The sequence below is a fragment of the Adelges cooleyi genome, unplaced genomic scaffold (assembly GCF_023614345.1).
Source record: "Adelges cooleyi isolate 19-005CV unplaced genomic scaffold, UGA_ACOO_1.1 ACOO_flye_CR_arks_rails_tigmint_CR_PRNA_2, whole genome shotgun sequence".
Taxonomy (NCBI): Eukaryota; Metazoa; Arthropoda; class Insecta; order Hemiptera; family Adelgidae; genus Adelges; species Adelges cooleyi.
The window spans coordinates 9,183,850-9,210,845 of NW_026095860.1; the positions used below are offsets into that span (position 1 = coordinate 9,183,850).

Here is a 26,996-nt window from a genome sequence, read left to right on the forward strand (position 1 = left end):
TATACTTGGCGATTGGAACTTGAAAGTTTATCACTAAAACTTTACTGCTTTACGATGCGCCTCTTCTCGGCGCTCCCGTTATAGATTACCCCCGGCTACCTCTTGGCCACCCCTCGCCTTGGAATGTATTGATTACTCAATACACATACAATGGTAGACGACCACGTACTTGTTTGTCATCCCATGATAACGCATGGACGCCCCGAATGTATGGTTAGTCTAAGGAAGTAGGATTGCGTCCAAAATCGGGTTGTAAAAAAGTATAAGACGTTGTCTATCTATGTAATAAAAAAATACAATCGATGCACAAAAGCCGAATTTAAGCCGCACAAGTGTGGACACTGGACTTCACCGTACTTGCTTATCATTTTTTTAATTCTTCATTAAACATATGAGCATTTATATTACGCAATTGTAAAAAATTATTTAAAACTATTTTGCACAAAAAAAAATAATATCAAAAATTGTACTTTTTAAATTTTTATTTTACAATTTAAATTGACCCTAAATTCTATACATATAATATAAGCGCAATAAAAATGTTATTTTAGAATACATACGAGGGAAAAAATAAGTAAGAAAAATCACCAAAACGTGCATACAGTGGAGGACTAAGAGCTTATAAAATAATTGTTTGAGACTTAAAATCATGTAAAAAATGAACTCTTAATTGAAAACAATGCCGGCCGGTCTCAACTTGCTTAACTAAGACCGTTGAAAGAAGATGACTATTAACAAGACTCGAAGTCACCAAATATGTCGTTGTTTAGTTTTTACTTATATTTGCATTCTAATGAAACTACAATTAAATAAAAGAATAAAAAATGTTTATTTCCTCTTGACGTTTTATACAGTTTATTCACTTATAATTTTGATAGTTAATTTACTATGCGAGCACAGCTGCTATGGTACTGTACTGTACGGGAGAGATTGCAAGCTAACAATCTAAACGGCTGCAACAAAATAAAAATAAATCCTAATAACGCATTATTTGTGGGGTGTGGATATTATAGGGTTGAAAAGACCAGTTTTGTGCGGTGACGGTCATTGTGTTGCAAAATCCCCTAACGGGGTTCATGCATGTACATTCATGAATCTCAACAAAGGACGAAATATAGGGGTCCTCTTTTTCGTTTTGAATAAAATTGTCGGATGTTACAACTACTGTAAAATAAGCATTCGCCCCAATATTCTCCGTCCCCAACATCATGTCCCGACACCAATGTACTGTCATTTTCTTATGAGTACAAGCGGCAAATAATTGTCAAACTTTTTTGGTTTACGTAGAAACAAAAGAAATGTATACAGATACAGATAAAATAATCAATAAAAGTGATATTGATGATCGTAGTAATAATCATTATGGTCGTATGGATAGGTTTTGGTTATAATAGTAATATTATTATAATATTATATTATTTCTATAAAGTAGATTACAAAATTAATTTTTCCCTGACAATATACTAATATAATCCGTCCCAATCTAGTAATAATGTTTAGTAGATTAAATATAAAAACAAAGATTATCGGCTTAAGATATCGATTGTATTTTGTAAAAAGGGAGTATACGACAAAATATCGAAAAATGAGTTAAATAATACTAAATATAATTTACACATGTTCAAAAATTATAACGATAAGTTTTATCATATTATCAGCATGTCTACTATATGAAGGTACATCCGAGATTGACCGTTTTAAACGGCATCATCTTTTAAAAACACAATTTTGTTTCCACTGAACAATTTCAATTTTTATATGGTATACGCCCTTTTTACAAAACACCATCGCTATGTCTTTCTTCCGTTAGAAATCTTCATTAAAGCCTTTACACCTTATTAACAAGGGTTATTGTCAAAATTAACATAACTATTAAGTTACATTTTTTATTAATCCTAGTAAATGATTAATCTCATTTTCTGAATAATCAAATACATTTTCATATAATTAAAAAAAAATGAATTTTAAATGTGATTATTAATTGTAAATGTAATTTACCATATCCAGATAAGTTTTTTATTGCAACTTTAAGTAGGGACAAGTATTATTTTTAAGACTTAAAACTTGTCTACACGATTATGTTGATCATTACTACGATCATCATTTACACTTTTTGTATTATTTTATCTGTATTTGTAAACATTTCTTTTGTTCCAACATAAAACTAAAACGAGTTTTACAATTTGTCGCTTATACTTATAAATAAATAGGTCCATACATTGCATAAAAACAATTCCACTTAGATGCTATAATTTTATCAAAAAAATAAATAGATATTAATTTAATTTATATATAATATTATCACAAAATAATTTTTAGAAAAAAAAATTGTTTTTTTATAATTCATGTAACTAAAGTTCGTTATGCTGATTAAAAATTAATATAATTTATCATCGATTTGCCTTTAGCAGGTAGCTGCAGGCGAATACTGTATATCGATTATTTATTTCAGCTATGTTTGTATCATGTTTTTAAATGTTTAAAAACAATCAAACATAGGAAGAGCCCTAAAAATGATATTAGTTCAATCTTGATTGTTTCATATTATCTATTGATATTATATAAACTTTATTAAGGTGGTTTAAATTGATAACAATTTTATTTACGGTTGCTTTAAATGTAAGAGATAAGTTTTTACAAATTGTTGTTCTTAATGTTAAAGATTTTCAATTAATTTTGGGCTTTCGAGTACAGAAATCGCACACCAAAAATAATTTTAAAAGTTTGCATTTGAGTTGTTAAGCACTATCAGTGATTCTGCAAATGGGGTAGGTGTATCCTCGTGGACCAAATGTCGTTGGGGAGATAATGTCTCCTTAGCCTTCGGCCCGGGAAAAATTATTGATCCAACCAGTAGTGAATTGCCTTTTGGAAAACTCGGTCGACTGTTCATTGATCAGTTTACTGTTTACGGACAAAAACAGACATACTTTTGTGGCTGTAATAAACTCCAACAAGTTGATTTTTTCAACTAAAACTTTAGCAGGTACGTTCTTTCCATTTATATTTTATAGCTAGTAATGTCCTGTCAGTTAGAAATTGTAATTTATATTAAACACTTACGACTGTGTCAGGTGCGTTCAAAACGTTGACGATTCACTGCAGTTCGAGACGTCTGACAACTGAGATCATTTCCTTCCGGCTGCACCTACTTAATAATAGAGGTTGCCCGCGGCACCGTTAATACTAGCTTTACAGTATTGTAGGACGTATAATATACAAATAACTATAAGAGCCACAAAGGATAAAAAGTCGAATAAAAACATGTCACCGGATTTCCAATAGTTAAACTTAGCTAAATTTCCTTAAGAATAAATGTTAACGTCAAGTTGAAGAGATATACTTTTATATAGTGCTATACCTGAGTCTATATTTTCCTTTTAATTAAATGAATTTCATTCCCATTATTTACAATTTTTACACTCGACTTCCCATATTTAATTGTCCCTTTCCTGCTTTCCATTTAAACTCTCTTGTTCATATCTTACCCCTTTTTCTTGGTTACCCTCTTAGTTTTCTCCATTCCTTGCCTGCCTTTTATGTTAATAATCTTTTCTCCTCATACATGTCCTTTAGCTTTCCGAACTCCATTTTAATATTCACTGATGGTTCAGTTTCAGCTAATTCTGCGGGTTGTTCATTTTTCATTCCTAAATTCAACATTTTATTTGCAACTAACCTTCCTCCTGTTATCTCTCCTTTTGCTGCCGAGTGCTTTGCTATAATACATGCTCTTCGCTTTATTACCACAGCTCCTATTAATAACTACTTAATTTGTTCTGATTCCCAAGATTGTCTTCTAGCCATTTCCTCTGATCCATTCAGGTCGCACACTGCTCCTCTTATCTTTAATATCAGATCTTTAATTTTCCTGATTTTTTCCCAAGGTAAAACTATCCAATTTCATTGGGTTCCAGGCCATGTGGGTATCGTCGGAAATGAAATTGCCGACTCGCTTGCGACATCCAAACTTTGAAAACTGAAACGTTCAACCCTCCGAAAAATGTTATCCTTCTATTTCCTTAAGTCTCATCATAAAACAACAGTTGAGCGAGACTAGCAGTCTAAATGGCTCTCCTTTCTCCCCATTTTGCTGAATGGCATAGATAATTATTTTCTTTTCATGTTTATGTTTTAAACTCAATTTTCTTACCTCTCACTCTAATCTACTTTCTTTAAACTCTGTTCTTTTTTGTCCATTACATAACGAAATGCCAGTTGGCGTTTTAAGTACATAATTTTTGGCTGTCCACTGTTTGAGTTTTATAGGACTTGATTCTTCGATTTTCTTTTCCCACATAACATTTACTCCTCTCGTTCATCAATATTATCAACTCTTCTAGCCTTATTCTTTGATCCGCTGTATCATATATTACAAGCACTGGCTTTTACGAATTATAATTTTATATTGTCTTTATTATTTATTAGTCATTAAGTTCTATTTTTTTGTGTACAATTTATACTATTTTTTATAATGTTTAAGTATTACTATATTATTTTTTATTTTTGGTTACATGTATGTATAAATGGTGACCTATATACTTAGTAAAAGCTACTATTATTATTGTAATTGACACTAACAAAATTGTTTTTTTTTTTATAATTATCATCTCTATTATGTATAAATATGTTATATTTTGTCTATTATAGATTAAGTTGTAAGCTGTGCCCTTTGGCAACTTATAAAGCTCGCTTAAATGTAATAAAGCTATTCATGTACATAAATGTATTTATGAAATTTAAAAATATGCTTCGCTATATCAGTATCTTTAAGACATATTTTCCTATGTTATGCTGTCCTTAAATTTTGTCTATATCAATTATTATATGTTCTAAACTATTGGAAGTACGTGGAGGTGTTTTAATAAAATTTTACTTACGTTTTACATTGTACTCTATGTTTTGGTAAAAAAAAAATAATAATAAAAAGTCGTTACTGAATGCTGAGATTAATCATTTTGATAAAAAAGTAACTAGCAATAAATAATCCTAATATACTAAAACATTTTGGCTTAAACTTATGATATTTCAAAAAATTAATTTCAATAATTTTATCTAGTAAAAATAGGTAATAAATACTTCATACTTAAGTGAATTATTTATTTTTTATAGCTTACCAGGATATTATCGAAACCGGAGCGTGCAATAGGTATAATTGTGTCTACTAAACAATAATTCAAGATAAATAATTATTAAAAAGTTGTCTAAATAAGTAAGTCTAACGGTGAGACAAATTTAGTCTTCAAAGTCCATTTGTGATGTCACAATTTAGACGTAACGGGAAACCAGAGTAAGTTATTTAAAGTCTCAAATAGTTGTTTAGTTTTTAATTTTTTTTTTCTTTGATCTATTAGATCGATTGACAAAATACGTAAAAGATTTATTAAAAAGGTAGCTTACGTTAGGTCAGCCATCAAACAAATATTGCCACAAATACGTACTGAAATATTTCTTGTTGGATCATATAAAAAAAAACTTCAAGTAAATATTCCAATTATTTAAAATATTACCGCTATACATTTGTAATGTTTTTTTAACAGGAATTCTATAAAGAGAACAATAATACAAATAATGACAACCATGAAAATGATGGCAATAATAACATCAGTGCCATCAGTATTTCTAAAGAAGAAACACTCAATACTGGGTACAAAGAGATACTTCAAAAGTTCCTCGAACTATTTTCTTTGGACCCTGTTATTAACGAACATCTAAAGGAATACATTAAATTTTGCTTAAATAATGTAAGCCAAATTGTGTAATAGACACGTGCAGACTTATTGACAGGATAGGTCAAAGGTATATTCAATAAGTACAGGGGCGCAGACTGCCTGTCTGTCATAGTGGCGTATTTACAGAGGTTGATCAGGGTGATACATCACCTCCCAGAGCCTAAATTTTTATAAGTATACTATTATTTATTAAAATCTATTTGGTAAATAAACAACTTTTCTTGTAAAAATAAAAGTCTAGAATGAAATGACACAAAAAAAAAAGGTTTTTCATTATAGTATTAGATAAAGTATTTTATTTTATTAATAAAAGTATAGCAACGTAAATTAAAATGTTTTTTTTTTTTGGTAATCGTACTTTTAAAAATGGATACAAAATGCATTTTTTCTATTAAAACTAACGACAAAAAAATGTAAATAACGATCTGTTACCAGTTATTAAACTATTATGCTTAAAGAAAAAATCATGGTTCATAAGTTTTGGTCTGGCTTTAAGGACAAGAATGACATAAGAGAGCTAGGGGAAAATGTTTTTTATTGCACATCACTTCCAAAAGAAAATTGTAAATATGCTACTTGACAGACATAGCCAAAAGAGTTTTGGCGGGTTGACCTTCGACCTTCCTTTGATATCCTATATAAATATAAACTATATTTTATATTTATTTAGAATGTTTAACGTCAAGAACTACATTAAATCGATTCAAAGCTCGTAAACAAATTCTTCCTTGACCTTCACCACAATAAGGCATTTTTTTAAGTGGATATACGTTGTCCAGCCGCGTTATAGCTTAAATGTATTTATTTAATTGAAATTGCTTTAATTAATGAAATACAGAGTCTCATGGGCTCTTAAAACTCGAGTGGGTGGTAAAATTTCTAAAATAAAATAATTTTAAAAATGTTTTAATATTTTTTTTAGAATTTAAAAGATGAATGCAGAAGCGGATTAATAACAATCATGGCGCGTCGGCAAGACGTTCAACTATACATAACCGCTGCGAATTTTGAACTTAACACATGTGAGTCTATTGAAAGGGCTCGACATTACTACGAACTAGGCATTAGGGAACATAGCCAGAGTGTTGAATTGACCTATAGCGACTACAGTCTGGAAATATATGCGATAAATAAGGAAGGGGAAATAGATTATGAAAGGTGTTTTGAGAAGTACAAGGCGGCAATTAAACGATTCGTTGGTAATATAAATGTCCACATGGAAATTTTGAAGCTAACGCTCCCACTAAAAAGTGACGATTTAAATTCCCGGATTGTCAAGTATGAATAATAATAATCAAGTTTAACTCGATTGCTAGTGTTTAACAATTAAAACCTTAAAATATATTTCAATGTTTATTGTGCAGTGATATGGTAAACTTCTACGGATATGGTAAATCACTTTGGGAAAAATTGTACGAACTGCGATCTCAAGGTTACACTTACAATCACGATACTCGACGTTTGTCGTTTTCTGCTGACTTCTTGGCAATACCGTAAGTGTCTTATTAAAAAAAATATGCTGATCATTTTTTTTCCTCTTACCTCATACCAGCAAGGTAAGAGCAAGGTATACATTATTGACTCACTAAGTGTGTATCTACTCCACTATCTTAAAACTCACATTCTTATTTATTCTGTGTAGTTTTTATTTTGTTTATTATGCGTTTGATTTTTGATTGTGGGGGTTTGAACACGTAATGAATGGGCATGATGTATAGGGTATGAACCACCACTAAAAACACCAGTCTGGGTTCAAGCAGCTTAATAATTGCCGGTGCCTAATGTCACCTGAAGTAATCAATGTACTACAAAATTCCCAATTGTTACACAATAAATACCAAAAATTGTAACAATAGACTGGTGCCAGGGGACTGTGGAATTATTCAAAAGTTAAATGATCATAAATAGCTTCTAATAACGTATTACCATTTTAGATTCTACAACAGTGATCTTTCAACTTAAGTTACCTCAAATTAAAAATAAATAAATAATATTACTATACAAATAAAGCATAAACTTACTCACTAAAAAACTGCCAATCCAATAGGTATATGGGCAATATATATACTCAATTTGACTCAACTTGAGTCATAATATCAAACAAAATGAAGCTATAGCTGCTGCAATTCATATAAACAAACTTCACAGTACATAATTATGTTCCATTGGAGAGTAAACAATAGTTCATATTCCATTTATTATAATTTTTTAAATGAAACTGGAAAATTAATGGGAAAGTTGATATTTTATAACAACTTAAATTTTAAAAATATTTTTTCCAAAATTAAATGACTCACATTGTACTATTTTTGAATAATTCGAATATAAATGTACTTTTTAATACTATAAATTTAAAAAAAATTGCTTTAGCCCTAATATTCAGTTAGTGCCCACTAGAGGAATGTTTTTTTAATTTTTAAACAAATAATAGTAAATTATTTGATAGGTTAGGTTATCCTATGATGGTAATTTCTTTCTAATTTTTATTATAAACAATGTGACTAAACCACACTTAACTTATCTTTTTTAAATACATTATATTTTGTAAGTAGAAAGGTTTATTATTCTGATGAATATTCGACTTCCACGTATTTCAAATTTTCCAACCATCTCTATGAAAACTTTGTGGACATTTTTCAATTGTTAATGCTTTTTTAAACATTTACTTAATGATAATACTACATCACGACAAATTTGATGTTATGACACTTCAGGATATGTAGGATACCACTCGGTCGAAAAAACGCAGCCCAAAGACACATAAATCGCAGTAGGATCTAAGCGAATCATTCAGTATAGACTATAGTCGCAGTAGTGGTATAGCCAGTGTCAGCTTTAAATAATGTTAATCAAACAATGCAGTTTAAACACACAATTTTAGAAAGAATTCGTTAACATAGAAATTATTTTTTTATAACGTATGTCTTATGATATTCAAGTTAACTTGCTAAAATTGATTATATCATGCTACTTCTCTGTGTCTAAGCCTCGTTTGATAATAGTTAACCAAAAGTTTTTTTATAGCACTGCGAATATTTACCTTTTAACTGATGATACTACATTTGTTCAACTATCCAATCCCTTCAAGATACAATATTTAATTACTAAACACATATTTTATAGGTATAGATTCCTTATACTATATGATGTAAGTGTAATTACTTTCTTTCACATTAATTCTACAATATTATCTCTAATATTTAACTATACAATTCCCTTTTTTAATTTTATTAGTGGTCTGAGTAATGGGAATAAAACCCGGGTGTTACTCCATCGCGCATCTTTTTAGTTTCTACAATCATAAGTGTTTAAATTTCACAATGATATTTACCATTTGTCGTTAAAGCATAGACATTCCTATACCACATTACAACTATTAGTTATAGGTGGACAATTATTAGTGATGTAAAAAAAATGTCTGATTTACCTGTGTCAATGTGTTATACCTCTCATATATACTATATTATAATATAAGGAAATAAGGTTGATAGTATTAATAGTATTTAAATAAGTATTTACTCTGTGTAGGAATAGTGGTGAAGTTTATAAATACGCCATGAAAATGTTTAATGTCGAAAAAAATTGTGACGATGTAATGGAAGTATTTCGGGAAGGACTTAGAACGTTAAAAGAACACTCTCTGCCCTTGTGGGTTCTTATGCTTAGTTATTTGAAAAACACTTGCCCAGATTTGGTAAATATACACGGCGTTATAAATAATTGTTTAATATAAAACAAGTACATAACATAACATATTATTATTATAACATACATAACATATTATGACAAGTAATTAGACAAGTATATATTTGTTATATTAATAATTTACGTTTAAAAAATTGTGATTAGGTTGAACAGTTGTTCATTCAAGGTATACGTGTTAAGTATGAAATGATAGCCACAAAGCTGAGACCAGCGTATCTAATATGGCGGGCAAATTATAAGGGCCTGAATAAAGCAAGGGTTCTATATGATAAACGTCTTATAAGGCAGAAGCCGTACATTAAACAAATACATAAGACCATGCTACGCTTAGAATTAGAAAATGAAGTTAAAAATGTCAAAAGAATACGGAAAGTGCAAGGCGTTTTGTGTAGATACTTCGCAAAAGACGATATAAGTGAGTTATTAATATATATTTTTAAAAATCGGTAATATCATTGATTTAAAAATATACATTGTTAATTATTAATAATATTAAAATACATTCTGAAATAAATGTTATCAAAATAAATTATAAAATCAACTCATATGTAATATTTTTATAAAACCATTTGTGTTTTATTATGGGTCCAGATACAATATATATATGTCAAGATACATTTTATACAATAATTTTTTTATTATTATCAGGTACAAAAAACATGTACATTTTATTTTTTTAAATAAGCAAAGCTTTAATCTCTTGTAAGACGGAAATGTGTTTATTGAAGTAATATAATTTCTCTTTCTGTCTCTCTCTCTAATAACTCATACGTAATAAGTAATAACGTTGTAGTTTGGTCGTTATGTTTTTCGTTTTTTCATAATAATCCCAATTGTCATAATATTAACAATATTGACAATTCCTTTAAATTTCATTTTGTAAAGAAACATTCTTGCATAGGCGCAATTTGAGATTGTTATTTAATAGGAGGGAGGAGGCAAAAAAAACAATCTAACACAGGGTCGTGGAACAATCATTCATCTAAGTTACAATTATTATCGTTCTTACTTCACACTATGAAAAACGAGAACAAAGTATAAAAAAAAAAGTATTTTAATAACTAATGTTGATGGAGCAATTAAAGCGATTTTACGATTTTTATTACAAACTTATTTTCCGATCATGTTTATGGACTCTCTTCTATATCACGTCGAGAATATATATGTATAACCTATATAATGATATACTTATGACCAAACAATAGTTTAGCTCCTTCTTTTTATGTTTAATGACATTATAATTTTTTAAAAATTGTTCGTATTAATTCAAATTGATATGTACTTTATATATTCATATATTACCTTATAGTAATTATTCTAACGGTTTATTTAACTATTTTAGAGATTTGGTCGGGAGCTATGCGTTTTGAGTATATGTATGGCGTACCATGCAAGGTGGAGGAACTTAATCATGCGGCAATGTATTTGTTAGAACCTGAGTACAAAAGTGCAATGACACAAGAATATGAAAAACTCAAAATGGAATTTAAGTAAATCCAATAAAAATAAAAATAAATGTCAAGGTACGTCTGAAATGACTAATTTTTGTTTCAGGGACTCAGAACAGATAATTATAGATGACGACGACGAACAAGAGGAAATGGAACTTGAAACTAGTGATGACGAGACATTGTGGCATAGCGATTAATTATTTTGTTTATATAAGCATAATAAATCGTTAAAAATGATTTCATTACTAATAATATTGTAGTTTGCGGTTTGTTATTTATAAACTAATTACATATAGTTAGGTTTAGATAAACGTATTTAGAACAAATGATTATTTCCTTCTTTTTTTTTAAGTATTAAAATATTATTTGTCTACCTAATTACTTGTATTACAAATTATCGATGTGCAATTTTAACTAATGTAAATTTTTTTTTCTGTTGAGTTGAACTATAGGTTTCAACCGTGTTAACTATTACCTTATGAGTTAATTTTATTTTTTGCATTGTTTATTTTTGCTTTTATATACCATCGTCTAGTCCAATTAATTTTATATTGCATTAAGTTATTTTGTTGCCATTTCTGTTGATTATAAATCATAATAGACTCCTAGAATACTTAGCTATGGATAAGCTATCAATATGTACTACAAGCTATATGAATTTTGTCGACTCCAAATAAAATTGTATATTTGGCTAATGACAATTTTGAGTATCCAATTATCAATAATAATGACCTGGATTAATTTCTTTTACAATAGTAGTTTTAGGTGCACCTAGAAGAGTTCTAATGAGTTTTTACCCTTAATAATTAGGCAAGCGATGTGTGTGGAATAGTATATTCTACAGTCCCAACGAAATAAATAAATTTGAAACTGGGTTTTTCTTTAGATTAAAATAAAGAAAGTCTTCAAGAGGATAGTAGGTGTTATTAGCTTCGCAGGATTATTAGTTTCTTTGAAACGTAGGCCTAATATTTACTCCTTAGAATATGTTGCACAACAAACACCATTAATAAACGGGTATTGTATGCACATATTGTCAAAGTTAGCGTCACTGAAAGTCGGTTTTTTGTCGAATGGGGGTTTCTCGTGTTACCCATTAACGCGCCACCGTGGGTTGACGGACTCATGTTGCCAGATAAAAAATTGAAAATTCTCATAAAAAAAAGTTCGACAAAATCGCCAACATAATTTCATAAAAAATCGCCAAAATTCACCGATACATTTTTTATTGACAAAAGTTTCGATTTTTTCAGCGTTTTTTTTACAGCTTAGTACTTCTATTTGTACTACACATCATACATCAATTCGTTTCTTACTACATGCAGTTTCCTGAAAAAATTATAATTGAGTTAACTGAAGCTTGGATTTAAAATATCAATAAATCATTTTATTTTTTTTTTCTAAACATAATTTTGATGTGAATTACAAATGTTAATAATTAATAACAACGTAACTCTAGTTAACTATTTATAAACAAAAACGAATAGTACAATAAAGTATATATTATTAATATATTAAAATTAATTTATCATAAAATAATTTTTTTTTTAAAACATTTGCGCTAGGACATATTTTTGTTGTACTTGTTATGCTTATATAAAGTTAAATATTAAAAATTAAAACAAAGAATATCAGTATAAAAATAAGAACAAAGAATAACAGAAATAACATTGGGAAAATTTGTAAAAACATGGCCTAAGGTGGAACTTTATTAAATGTTAACAGGATTTAAAAAATAATAAGTGTTTTAGTGCAATCATTTTTTTAGAGTTAAAAAGAAAACGCTTATACATTTCGTGAGCACATACAATATAAAATTTAAGGCAATTATTTAAAAATCCTTCTTTTTGATTTTTATTCAATATATGTTGTGTCTTATAAATCGCTAATTTAGGTCCAATATATATTTGATCAGGTATTAAATAATTAATGGGATTGCGGTATTGAACTTGCTCCATAATATTTTTTTTAATACTTCTGGATTAATGTAGCATTGTAAAATAGACTTGTAAGCACAGGCCAATCGAGGATATAATATAAATACATTTTAAGAGATTCTGATTGAAACTCTTAATTTAAGTCTACTAATGTAGGAAGTATAATTCCTAAAAACTCTAACTACATTTTATTAATAAAAGTATCTTAAGCAATAAGCTGTATGTAAGATCATTCGATTTGTTTCTTTTCAGTATCACCTTTCTTCTTAAAATAAGATGTTAGAAGTAAGTACTGTTCTAAAACACGCTTTACTAAAGATAATAATGAAAGCCATCTAGTACAACTCAATTGTAATAATTTATGAGGTTTGATTGTAGCAAAATATTCAAATTTATAATCTTTAAACTCATGTTGTCTTTTATGTATGACTAAAATAAGTATAAATATAAAAGTAGTTCAAAATCTCGGGTAATTTTTTGCAGGCTTACTCTGCACAAAAGGCCAAAGAATGACAAATACGTTTAAGGACAAATAAATTAGGAATATCAGTTGTAAATAATTTTTGTAACGAATGTTTGTTGCCTATTATAACATTTGCCCTATCGGCAGTATATCCAATCAAATTATTTGTATAAGGTATATATCTTAAGTATTAAAATATCATGTTATTACTTCATACATGTTAAAAGTTGTTGCATTTACTACTGGAAGCATAATGAGAAATTGATCAGTAACTTCATAGTTTCGACACGTACGCACTACTAATGCTAAGTTCTTCACATCACTAATATCAGCAGAGTCGTCAACTAAAATTGAAAATTTATTTGTTTTAAAAATGGGTACTCTATTTGATTAGAAAATCCAGAAGCTCCAAAAACATTTGTTATAATTGATGTGCATTTTGTTCTGTCACAAGTTAATTTTGCTAAATGTGCAGGTTTTAAGTTTATTAAGCAGATTAGATTAACAAGATGATCAACTGCATTAATAGGAATATTATGTTCGGCGACAAAAGACGCTTTTCGTATTTCGATTATTTTGTTGTTCTCTGTAACCTTTTTATTTTTATTCATAGATGGCACATAAGCAATTTTCATGTTAGTTGAATATCCACTATGCTTATTTAAACCGTTATGTTTAATAACTTTAGATATACCATCCTTGCAATCACAAACACACACTTTGCAATGAAAAGAAGTAAGTCCCTTCTTTCTTTTTGATATCTATTTAGAAAATTTGGTATTCGATTCCCAAGGTATTTGTGTTTATACAATCACTTTTTTCCGGTGGTTTTAATGAAATATTACCGGAGGTGTCAAGAGGATTGCACTCCATTTTTTTGGTCACCATAAGCCAATTTGGATTTAATTTTTTCTCTACATATTTCAAGTATGTTTCCCTGAAAAAAAAAAATGTTTTTCGATTATGTCGCATGTTTGTATACTGTATAGTCTTTAAAGTTAAAAAAATATTGAAATATCAACATTTAACTTTAAAACTAAATATAAGACTTATTGAAACTTTTTTTAACTAGTATTTTTGAAAATAAAACAGTTTAACAAAAATACTTAAAAGCCAATAGAGTTGTGTCTTCGTTCTATTACATAATTAAAGATAATATATAATCTTTCCAGGGATCACCTTTACGCCAAAGCTAAAAGCTAATTACAAAAAAAATTAAAATATGAATGGGATGTGTGGTCGAGAAAAAAAATTGCCATGTCCACAAATTAGGTTGAATAAACAGTAACGAGCTCGGAAGTATTATAATTTATGTGAGTGCATATGATAAAAACTATTGTATTTTAGATTAAAATAATAATGTTTATTTACTTATATTTAATATAACTTACAACTTTACATTAATAAAACATATTATTAAACACACCATACAATAATTGTTAATGAAATAAATTATTAAAACAATACAATTAAGTTAAATACATTTTAGCAATATTTGAAACAATCACATCAATTTGATCGAATAAACCTGTTTTGTATTAAATACTGACAAATAAAAATACTTTAAGCATTCGAAATAAAATATTTAGCAATATTATATTTTATTAAAATATCATCATCAATAATTGTTATTAATAGTCTGATGAGTGATGATTCTTTACAAGTCCTAAATCCTATTATATCTAGCCTTTCTTCATTTTTCTAATAATCCATTTCTTATAATGTATAACCCTTGTATAAATTCCAGGCTGGTTAGGCTCAGCACATAACATGCCATAAGATACGATACCGACTAAATAATGTCTATTCTGCATCTTTAACATCAACGGTCCGCCTGAATCGCCCTAAATCATAAATCATTAAAATATAAAAACACATGGAAATTACACTAAACTCAATATATATTATGTAAGTAAAGTTTTGTTTTTTATACCTGACATGAATCTCTTCCTCCTTTTAAATCACCAGCACATATTACACGCTGATCGATTGTTAAACTAGGGTACAATCGTTTACATACTTTGTTTTTTACTACTGGAACGGATACTTGTTTCAGAACAGTGTTTTCTGCATCTGCAATAAATTGTGTACTACTATAATAATATACATCAATAGTTAAGACCTTAAAATTTCTGGTCAACTTTGAGTTTTCATAATTAATTTAATAGTATTATCACAAATAGCCATTGTCATTTTTCAGTTAAATTTCTTCCTTCACTTATTTCGTTTATTCGAAATAAGCAAATGTAAACTTTTAGCATCATTCATGTGTTATTACTTTTTGACAATGTGAAAATTATAGAAGTTTTACAAATAAGAAAAAAAAGCAAAAACTATTTTTATATTTCGTCAAGCCAATTCACATGAAAAGTAGTTACATAACTTAATAAAGAGTAATCATAATATGTTAATTTAGGATTTTTTTGGTTTGCAGAGTTATAATTTTAAAAATAATAAAATTGTAAAATATTTTGAATTTAATTATTATTTCAATGTTTGAAAATGCAAAATTTTTTTATAAAATTTGTTTTATACCATCTGCCGTGGTGCCCCAGCCAGCAACAGTCAACGTTGAATTAGTTATTTTAGGTGTTCCATCGGGTAAACAAATGGGTTGAATATAATCTACAACATATAAATTAATTAGTACTTGAACCTGGTGAAAACTTTACTAAAATTAAACAGTAGTTTATTTTTAATTAAATTACAATAATGTAATAGCATTAATCAGCGTAGTTATAACATACAACAAAATAGGGCAAGGTTAGATATTGTTATTATAGCTTATACTGTGTTTTGTGAGGATTTGCCGTAATAGATTACTAACTTAAATAACCATTTAAAAACTCAGATGTTCACCAATAAAAAAAGACTATACTTGAAATTATACAATTTTCTCTGTGGGAGCTAAAAGAACGATTTTTTATTTATTTTTTAAAAAACTAGTTAGATTTATTAGAAAACTTATAGAAAGTAAAACAATAACTGTCTATAACAAAACTTAAAATATAACATTAGTTATATTTTGTGTACAATTTGTCACTTTCCACAATCCATTACCATTAATATTATATTGTTAACTGTAATAATTGTATTATATTCGAAAAAGCCAAAAGGGTTAAGTTATAAAGCTACATGTATCAAATTACCATTAAATTTAACAAGACTTTCCAATTCTACAAGAGCAATATCGTTAATGGATCTCTTGCCATCATACGATTCGTGAACTATTATCTTCTCGATTCCAATATCTATAGGTTGTACTACATCATCGACATTGGGATCCAGATTAAATTCACCTAATCGCGCTATATTTCTAAAATAAAAAAATAATATGATAATTGTAAATAATATAGTCAAGTAAGTTTAAATATAATTATACTTAAAACATATTATGCTAACATTTGTTGTTTATTCTTATGTGAAAAACAATGAGCGGCTGATAAAATATGTTTATCTGAAATTAATGTCCCAGCACACGGCCATTTGGTAATACGATATTTCGCTTCGACTTCTCGGACTCCTAGTACTACCATCCAAGGCCAATCGCCTATATACAATCCAAATAAATCTAACATTAAAACTTTGTAGAGATATTGTTGAATACAATTTGTACTTTAATTAAATTTAAATATGCCACTGTTATACTATTGGCCGATTTGCAGATGCATATTAAAAACAGATATCCAGTTGAATGGTAATAAAACTTCGAAAATGATGATAATGCAATATTTGATCGTACAACAACAAATGGATACCGTATTTTTAAATATTATTAATAAACAGAAAAAGCCCAAGAAAACAAGTTATTACATTTCATATATAAAAGATTTTAACAACACCAAGTAAGAAATTTAAAAATCTGATATTATTATTATCTTACCCAATTGAGCATTATCCCCGCCATAAATCTTAAGTTGAGTGCCGTTGTTAAATCCACACTCGTGTTGTGAGATCTTTGTTTCGACAGTCGGCAAAGTCGTTGTTTTTGCAGTTGCATTTGCATAACAACAATAATAATGGTGACCGTTATCGCATGGTCTAGACCTAACCGTGACCATATGATACTCTTCACAGCCTTTAATTGTCCAACTATCAAGTTGGCATCCCGTTTCCCAGCATACATCCTCTTCTTTTTCTAGAATAATTAACCTAATACCTATTAGTTTTAGTTAGCAAAATAATAATTTACAACCTATTCAAGATTCTCGAAACGTATTAGCTTAAGCATTTTTGTAAATTCCAGCCATAGAGTAACATTGCTCTATGGTGCAGTTACCCTGAAGTTGCGCTAGGCTGGGACAAGTTGATAGGTAAGGCAATTTCTGCGATCAAATTTAGCTTTAGTCCAGTAATTTATAATATTGAAAACTGAAGGTGTAATAAACTGAGGAATAAAAAAAATGTATATACAGGGTGATCCAACTAACGTAAGACACTCATTTTCTTGGAAAATATGAATATTTTGAAAAAACATTTTTTCCTATTCTTTTAGGTATAAGTATTACTACATTTTTCAATGCTTCGAAAATTTTTATTTTCATCCCTTATACGATAAAAAGGGTCTAAGTTCACGTTTTCAAATGGCAACATATGTTTTTAATTCCATAAATTTGTAGGCAAAAAATTTAAAAATATGTTATCGTTTGAATTATTAATTTTTACCCATCTAGTCGTTAGCTATGACTTTGTAAAGATATTACATTTTCTCTTAAATATTGTTATATTTCTTTGGTTTTCCAAAGACCGGGAGCCAATAAAATACTTATTTATGATCGCATTGTCCGATAGACGAGTACACAGATAACCAAACACAATAAAATGTTTTGTGATATTTTGTTTGACCAGCGTTTCATATTTATAGATTACCGACTTTTCTAACACACCGTCATGATAGGTAGGTTGACAGAACTATATTGACAGCAGCTAACGAATGGCTATTTAACCACAACAATCAAAAACCGTGGTACAAGTAGGTTGATAACTGCTGCTATGATGATAATACAAAATATTATTATCATTAGTTATCATATTTTTCTACTATCTATGTTCTACATTCAACAAGTAACAGCACAGTACAACAGATCATTATTATGCTATTTGAAAATTATAATTTTTAGTTTTTATAGGTAGTAAACAATAGCTTTAAAATTTGGCTTACAATCTCATAAGTGCATACATTGAATGGACACGCGTCGCGAAGAGTTACTATTATTTGTTTAGTTATGTTCAATTTATTCAAAATATATTCTGTGCTCAAATAATTGTTTTAAACAATTTACACTAAATAAGCAATTTTGGATTTAATTTGCTTACTATTTTAATTCTACAGTAAATATTAAAAATGTTGCTTATTTTACATTTATAACTAACTTTTTTTTATTATATAAACAACTTTATTAATAAAAAATAATGCAATAAAGTGGACTGTGTTTAATTGATTAAGTTGTCTAAAGACTAGATGTTTGTAAACAGTGTTTTAGGAACCTACTACAAAATCACAGTTAAGTTTAAAATTGTATTAATTATCAACTTAATTTAAGCCGGTAGTTCCAAACTGTGATTCAAAGTACTTTTACTTTTTTTTCTGTTTTCCCCATCCTGTTGGCAAAAAAGATTTGATTTTTCTATAACGGTAAATTTTTCAACATCATTGATATTTTATTTTTTTTTAAGTCAAGTTATTTCTTATTAAGATCCGTTAATAAAAATATGGATCAATAGTTTGTGACTCAATTACACAAAATCACACAGTGATACTCAAACTTCAGAAATAAAGTTAGGGTTTGTGTCACGCAAACATTAAATTATCAGAACTTGTCTCTTTTATTTTGTTAATAACTATTAAATTAAATAGTTTATATGTTCTTATCTTTTTATTAGTACTTACTAATTATTATTATAACTTATAAGGTGTATAATGTTATAATAATAGTGATTCTAAAGCCTTTATAATAAAATATGTCTGTTTCAAAAATTTCAAATTGAAAAGTTAATCCTTTTACAGTTGAATCTGCTTATTTTGATTTTATGTATAATCAGTATTTTATTATTTTCTTCACTATTTAGTATCTAGAAAATTAAAAGCTTAATAGATTTTAGTTGTTTAAAAAGATAACCATTATTTGATATTTCCTTGTTTACTATACAAATTAAAGTATTGACATTATTAAACTATTATAACGGGTACGTTTTACTAAGATTATGTAAAAGTGGCAATATTAAATCAAAAATAGCCTTAGCTAAATTGTAGTATCTAAATTTAACAATTATTCTGTAATATAACACATTTTTAAGGATTCAAATTTTATGGAATTTGTACGCGACAAGTTTGTCTGATTTTATACACATACATACATGTATACTATATTTATGTATGAATACAAATAATTATAAAATCAATTATACTAACTTATAATGCATAGTTGTTAAAAATAAAATTTGTTTACCTTTAATGATGCAAATAATGGTTAAAAGAATATTTGCTGTAATGCGTATGCGACAATTTTCCTATTTTAAAGAGTTAAAAACAATTTTTACTAATTTTTACTGTGTAGTTTACAAAATTTGAACATTGATAACACATAGTCAAACAATTGTGTTGATAAATTTCAACGACAAATATATAGTATAGTATAACATTTAAAGAACAATAATAATCTTTTGTCTGATAATATAAGTATTTAACTAATAAAATATTCATAAACTAATTATTAATACAACAATAAATTTAAAAATTACAAATGTTACTATTTTGAAAATATTCAATCAAAAATATTAAACAAAAACAATATCTATACATTTGAAATTGTTCAACTTCTACAATACTGATTTAAATTTTTTTCTTTTAACAATCGTTGGTAATTAAACAAATCTAACAAAATCAAAATTCAATAAATAAAATTAACTATAAGAATTATCTTAGGCAAGTTCAAAAAAATAATTTACTTGATTTACTGAATTCATTAAATACAAATTAATAGAATTATTACTTTTTTTAAAGAGAGAATTATTGTATATTAATAAATTTGATATAAAATTTAACTTTGATAGCCAAATACCTGTGTCAGTTATAGCTAAAACTTTATGATAAAATATCCGTAATGTATGTCAGACACACAATATATGGGTTATATCATTGTAAGAAATAACTAAACTGAAAGCAGACATTTGAACTACCTTAGATAAGTTTAATCAAATAAAAATAATATACTTACATATTATTATAAATATTGGTATAATCAAGAAGCGATTCCTTGTATGTAGTAGTATGAAATTCATACATTAATTACTGATATTTTTAAAAATAAATGAAACTGGTATATGAGTATTATCAACCCACGTACACAAATACATGCATTAATAATTATTTTAAGTTAACACAACACACTTTTCATTCAAATTGCTTAGTGTTGATATTATACATTCACATGAAAAAATGTCATATTAGAAATAAATGTTTTATACTTATAATTTACACCTTGATATATAATTGTAAGGTCTTGGGTCCGATTGGAAAGACATTTCCATAGCAATTGATATGTCATACTCAAAACCAATTTTACATGATAACATTGGTTTTTAAAAGATGAAATATTTTCAGTAAAAAAGCATTCAACCTAAAATAAAAAAGCTAATTGAATTCGTATTGTATTAAATTATCTATTAAACTTTAATACACTTACCTATTGAATTAATGATGTGTCCAAGAATGTAACGTCAAAATAAAGTCGAGAGCAAATATTATCAATTGATATATTTAAAAAATTATAAAATAACGAGTTATGACATAACTACAATAAGCATGCTATCATATTTACTATAAAGTAAAATGTAAATTTACTAACATTTTTTAATTAAGTTTGCAATTTCTCATTTCACTAATGGAAAACGTGTGAACTTCGAAGTCGAAATTTGTTAGCGATGAGGTTATGTACAAATAATAAATATAATGCGATTTTGTACAAATAATAAAATATATTATGGGTACTGGTCACTCGATTATTCCGTGGTAACTGATGCATAGTTTAGATACTAGATTGTTATCCGAGATAACCAGCTAATGACTAGCTCCAGCTAGATTAGGTTAAAGTGTAAAGTCCGTTATCCGTAACAGTCTACCTTTCGTCTAATAATGTATGGTTATTTATTATATCTGATTATGATACGGAATGCGTTAACATCAAATTATTATTATATTTGATGTGATGACCGTCGTAATAAAACTACTTGTCTTTGTCGAATCGAATGAAATTATTAAGAAATATAGACAAAAATTCAAATCTTTACAAAGTCATAAACAGCGAACAAATGGATGAAAATTAAAAATTCAAACGCTAACATTTTTTTAGATTTTTTGTCTTTATATTTATGGAATTTAAAACATATGTTCCCATTTGAAAAAACGAGGTTCGTACTTATTTAACGTATAAGGGTTGAAGATAAAATTTTTCTAAATATTGAAAAATGTAGCTAAATATGTACCTAAAATTTTAGGGAAAAAAAATTCGCAAAATATTCATACTTTCAGAGAAAATGAGTGTCTTACGTTAGTTGGATCACCCTGTATTGTAATGCCCGTGGGAAAATGATGACTAAAACATTAGTGCCCCATTAGTGAAAATGACCTAGGCTGCCACTGCACTTATCTTAAAGGTAACAAAGAAACTAATAAACAAGGGATTCTTGAATAACTGAAAAATCTTCTAACTAAATGGGCGCCAAATTATTTTAAAATACTTGATCACACATGGCCTAAATCAAAAATTACAAGATAAATTATTATTAAATTCAAATGTAAAACAGTTTTTATATAATTTTCGAAGTATACACAAGAGTCGTTACAAAACTTAAATCTTGAGCACGGTATTAGGCAGGCTATAAAGTACATATTATGATTTAATTTAAACATGTCTTTGATAACATAGTAGACAGAATAAACGCAATATTTGTGCAAAAAAGTTCTTAAGAGGACGTTATACCTCAGGTTTTAAAGAGTAAGAATAAAAAACATGTGTGCGCAGGATTTTACTCGTTCTATGGTGATTTTAATTTAAAATCACTTATTTTAAATTAAAAAAAAAAAATTGACACTTTTGAGGAAATATTTTATAATTTTTTCGAAATGTAAAAAATAAAAAATTGCTTCTTCAACATTAAATAATAAGCTAAAAAAGAGCCGACATGCCACTCTCCGACGACAGACTGAAGAACTGTGCCGGTAGCGAATCCATCAGAAAACCTCCTCTCTAGGATGGTCTTATATGAACCACTTGAGCTGTTTTCGAAAAATAATTCGCTTAATAAAGCTTAATACTAACCGTATTAAAAGACGGTTGTTTATACAACCGTCTTTTAATTCATGTCTAAATGTTTCGGATTTTATAGGTGTTTTTTCTGTGAAACCACCATGTCTATATTATATTCACTTAACCAGAAACCACCGCTGTTTAAAAGATCTATAATTTACCTTCATATTTTACCGTCGGAGTACAACATGAATACATTAGTCCATTATTACATAGTTTTCGACCCACTTCTTCCATGCCATACTGTTCACAGCCTCTAACCGCCCAAGTGTTTAGTTGACAACCCGTAGTCCAACACTCGCCGTTTATAATAATTACGCACATAAACGCACAGAACAGTACAAAATATAAATAGGTTAAGTTTATCATTATTTTTAAACAGCAACAACCTATTTTACCAACATGCAATATCATGAAACATTCATATAGGTCTAATAACTAGGTCTAGAACGATAATGTTATCCTCACTATAATAAATGCATACCATCACTTCCGCCAATAACAGTATGATGTATTATAATGTAATCAGGATCAATTTTATTATAATATAAAACAGTACGACTGGTCAGAGTTCAATAATAGTATGACTATCACTGATCCAACAAATTTCGGAATACTTATTCAAAATGTTGTAAATACTATATTTAACTTTTAACCTACTTAATTATAACTACAATTGTATTTTACATTTGATTATCACTAAAACGTCGAAATTATTTAATTATGTGCCTAATTTAACATCGGAGAAAAGTTAAATTCTAGTGTTTAAAACATCATGGTATATAGCTGAAACCTAAACGGTTCTGACATCTGACCACTAGCCATAGGGAATTTAAGAGCGTGTATAATATAACCTGCTACTACACTCCCTAAATGCCATCAACCTGTGTAGCTGTTTTATTTTAAATAGTTTGTGCTTTAAATACATAATATTACTGTAACTTTTAGCCGTATTTAAAAAAATTCCCCCTGGAGCCGCCCCTGCACTTAAATTTATAGGTACAGTAAATTTTGTTTTTAAAATCATGAAAATCTGAAGTGATTACTTATATTTATCATTTTTACTCACAATAAAATTAGGTAACAAAATCCAAATATTTCATAGTCGTGTTTCAATATGTGTAATATGTTTTGAAAACTTCGTATTCTCTATTAGTAATGACTAACACAAACAAGACTTCGCCAAATATAGACTACCTTTAGATATAGATATAAAGAACGTAAATAAATTAAACGTATTAGGTACCTATAATCGCTTCAAAACGATTATGTGTTAAAATTATATTTATAAGACAATAATTATTAACTATTAATATGTTTTTTTTTAAGAAATATAAATAGGTTAAGAAATGGATCTTGGACCTTGTTAGAAGCTTGTAGGTAACTGTGTATCCATTATTCAGCATCAATAATTAATTAAGGTAATATATTATCTACTTTTACTTATAAGTATAGGTCTGGTAACTTAAGTATTCTGTATTAATTATTAATTTATAATACACACATAAACATTGATGTCAAAGGTTATCAGCTGTCTACTAATAGTGATTATGTTTATCCCAGTAGGATGGCTTGTTAAAATAAAAACAACAAGTACATATTTATAGTATATAATTGGGCTAAGTAAAAAAATATATTTTTTCTTAAAGAAAATTAAATCGTATAAATAACGTATTATGATTTATGTAGCTGGTAGGTATCTACGAGTACAAAGGATACAATATTATATTACATTACTTTGTATTATTATTCTTTCCAAACTGCTGCACTGATATATTGTAGATAGTTAATTTGATAAGCGTTTACGACTGTCGTTGAAGATGATAATACAATATTACAATATCTTCATATCATTGTTCATCATTGTTAATGTGTATAAATACATTTCAGTGTTTGTTACTTCAGAAAAATCGTATTATTTTTTCGAATCCCACCGATCTTCAAATATCCAAAAGTACATTAGCGGCTACCGATAGAAAACTAGCTAATGTAGCACATACATAAGAATACCAGTAATCAGAAATATTTCTCCAAAAACTATATTTATTATTAGGTAGTACCTAACTAAACAATGGAATCACCTGGTAAGTATGATAATATGAGTATAGTATAGTCATACAAGTATTAATTTCTATCTGATTTTATTTGAATATCTTTGTTTGCCCATTTTCAGAAAAAGTAAATGTTCATGACTTACCCTGTGAAGAACCAATACTAGGTGTTGAATGTGAAATAAAAAAAGATGTCGACTTGGATATTATTGAAGCGACGACAGTAGAACTGACAATTATACATAACAAAGATAAATACACAGTTCCCATATCACAGTCAGCTACTATTAGACAACTCAAAGATAAGCTTGTTGAAATTATTGATGTGCCTAGTGTAATGCAGAAGATCATGATAAAGGGATTGGCAAAAGATGAGCAGACCCTTGAATCATTAAATGTCAACTCCTCCTCTAAGATCATGGTAGTGGGAGCTAAACTTCAAGATATTGCTGCTGTGTCTGCAGCTTCTACGGAGGTTTAAAATGTTTACAAAAATAATACATTCTTAAATATTTGTAATTTATTAAAAAAAACAATATTTGTATATCTTAAGGATTCGAGTTCAGCCAAAGCAAGTACGTCAACTAAAGAGCCTCTATGTAAGAAAAAGTTACACTATAAAATACTAGAAAGAGGTATACCAGAAGATGCTATGGTTGGCATTTTAAATATTAAGGTTTGTTGATGAACAACTTGTATTTTTTTACATAATCTAGTCCTTTCTTTACTAAAATAATTTTGAAAAATCAATTTGTTGATTACCTATTTTAGTTTAACTTAATTACTATAAAATATCTTGCATGTAGTTAAATATGTTTATAAATTATTAATCAGTATACACATTTTTGCCTGGTGTCAGCTGTTATAAAATGTTATAAATATATATGTATAAACTCGGGGCTGTAATAAACTTCCAAAATTTAAGGACAGAAAATACTGTAAAAGTTAGCAGTCAGAGATGAAATCAAATTAGAGTCTTTAGTTTTCTGAGGCCATTGTTCTAACGTTTAACGACCCGACTTTCTTCTCTCATATTATATGTCAACCACAATTTCAAGTTATTAGAATTCTGATTCAAAATTGAATAATTAACATTCAGTACCAGTTACCTGTGGAGGAGTAATTGTAATTCATAATTTTATGTGGGTTTACATATTCGAGGTTTTCGAAGAAAAGACTGGATTGTTCAACTTGTGAATCCAACTCTGATGTCTCTAGTACTTAATGTGACATCTTATCCAGTGTGCCTCTTGTTATGTTCTAACATTTTAATATGACTGATGTCTTTATTGCAGGATCCATTACCTCCATACCCCTTGAGTGGCATGCTTAATAAGCATGGAGGAAAAGTAAGACTGACATTCAAATTGGAATTAGATCAGCTATGGATAGGTACCAAAGAACGAACACAAAAAATTGCTATGAACACTATTAAACAAGTTGTTAGTGAGCCAATTGAAGGGCATGCCGAGTATCATATAATGGTAAATATTCACCTGATACTGTGGCCACAGAGAGAACGCTACTGCGCAGAACCCAAAGTGCAGTACTACTGTATGTGCAGGTGCATATATGATGAGTAACGCGTGTTGGTTTCTGTGCAGTAGCGTTCTCTTGGTGGCCGCAGTGTACAAATATGAACTGTTCTTTTATAGAATATCAACTGTAAATATAATGAAATTCTTTAAAAGAGGTCTTATAATATATTATTAAAATTTTTTTATTACACTTAGGGGTTCCAGTTGGGTCCAACAGAAGCATCTCGTTATTGGGTGTACTGGGTTCCTGCTCAGTATATTGATTCGATAAAAGAGGTTATATTTGGCACAAAATTTTGTTAAAAATTCTAGTCGACTTCTCATTTCATTATAATTAATATCATGATTATTATTATTATTATAATTACAATAATTAAAATTTAATATTTGTTAAATATTTTCTCGCAGCTTAAATAATTATCTTTTTTTACTGTTCTAACAAAACATTTTGCTACAAATTTGATTTGTAAAAAAATGTTTTGTACTCATCATTGTACTTTACGAAGTCGAAATACCAAACATATTGTAGTGTTTTCTTAAGGACAATTTTTTTTGTAAAATAAAATTAAAGTTCCTTGAGATATGTTTTTGGTGTTTGATTATTTACAAGCAAGAACGATTAAATTTTAAAATATCAATAAATACGGCATTTATATATTTTTATGTATGTTGAGATATTTATATTTTATAGTATTGATAATTGTTAAATGCAATTAATTTTTAAGTTATAAACTCCTATTAATAAAATTATTGTTGGTAATAGGATAGCTGTTTTTAAACTTATTCATAGTTAACTTCACCATTAAGTAAT

At 28.1% G+C, this 26,996-nt stretch overlaps 3 protein-coding genes across 3 annotated transcripts in view; 2 read left to right on the forward strand and 1 right to left on the reverse strand.

The window, feature by feature from the left end:
* LOC126833856 (uncharacterized) overlaps positions 1–11,085 on the forward strand; it is a 28,717-nt gene extending 17,632 nt beyond the window's left edge. Inside the window, exons 2-8 of the mRNA XM_050565417.1 lie at positions 5,541–5,744; positions 6,655–7,010; positions 7,097–7,225; positions 9,261–9,426; positions 9,582–9,852; positions 10,780–10,927; positions 10,992–11,085. Of these exons, the coding sequence (XP_050421374.1) occupies positions 5,541–5,744; positions 6,655–7,010; positions 7,097–7,225; positions 9,261–9,426; positions 9,582–9,852; positions 10,780–10,927; positions 10,992–11,085 (1,368 nt within the window). The remainder of the gene's footprint in view (positions 1–5,540; positions 5,745–6,654; positions 7,011–7,096; positions 7,226–9,260; positions 9,427–9,581; positions 9,853–10,779; positions 10,928–10,991) is intronic.
* Positions 11,086–14,715: 3,630 nt separating this feature from the next.
* Positions 14,716–17,440, reverse strand: LOC126833771 (venom protease-like). The gene is made up of 6 exons (XM_050565297.1): positions 17,172–17,440; positions 16,691–16,838; positions 16,438–16,604; positions 15,824–15,913; positions 15,222–15,361; positions 14,716–15,132 (listed from the first exon to the last, which is right to left on the reverse strand). The coding sequence occupies exons 1-6, from the start codon at positions 17,347–17,349 to the stop codon at positions 14,971–14,973; spliced, it is 885 nt and encodes a 294-aa protein (XP_050421254.1). The 5' UTR covers positions 17,350–17,440; the 3' UTR covers positions 14,716–14,970.
* A 6,983-nt stretch (positions 17,441–24,423) lies between these two features.
* On the forward strand, positions 24,424–26,768 carry LOC126833767 (ubiquitin domain-containing protein UBFD1-like). Its single transcript, XM_050565293.1, has 5 exons — positions 24,424–24,680; positions 24,770–25,122; positions 25,201–25,323; positions 25,943–26,131; positions 26,381–26,768. Exons 1-5 carry the CDS (start codon positions 24,668–24,670, stop codon positions 26,486–26,488), a joined length of 786 nt encoding a protein of 261 aa, XP_050421250.1. The 5' UTR covers positions 24,424–24,667; the 3' UTR covers positions 26,489–26,768.
* Positions 26,769–26,996: the final 228 nt, after the last annotated feature.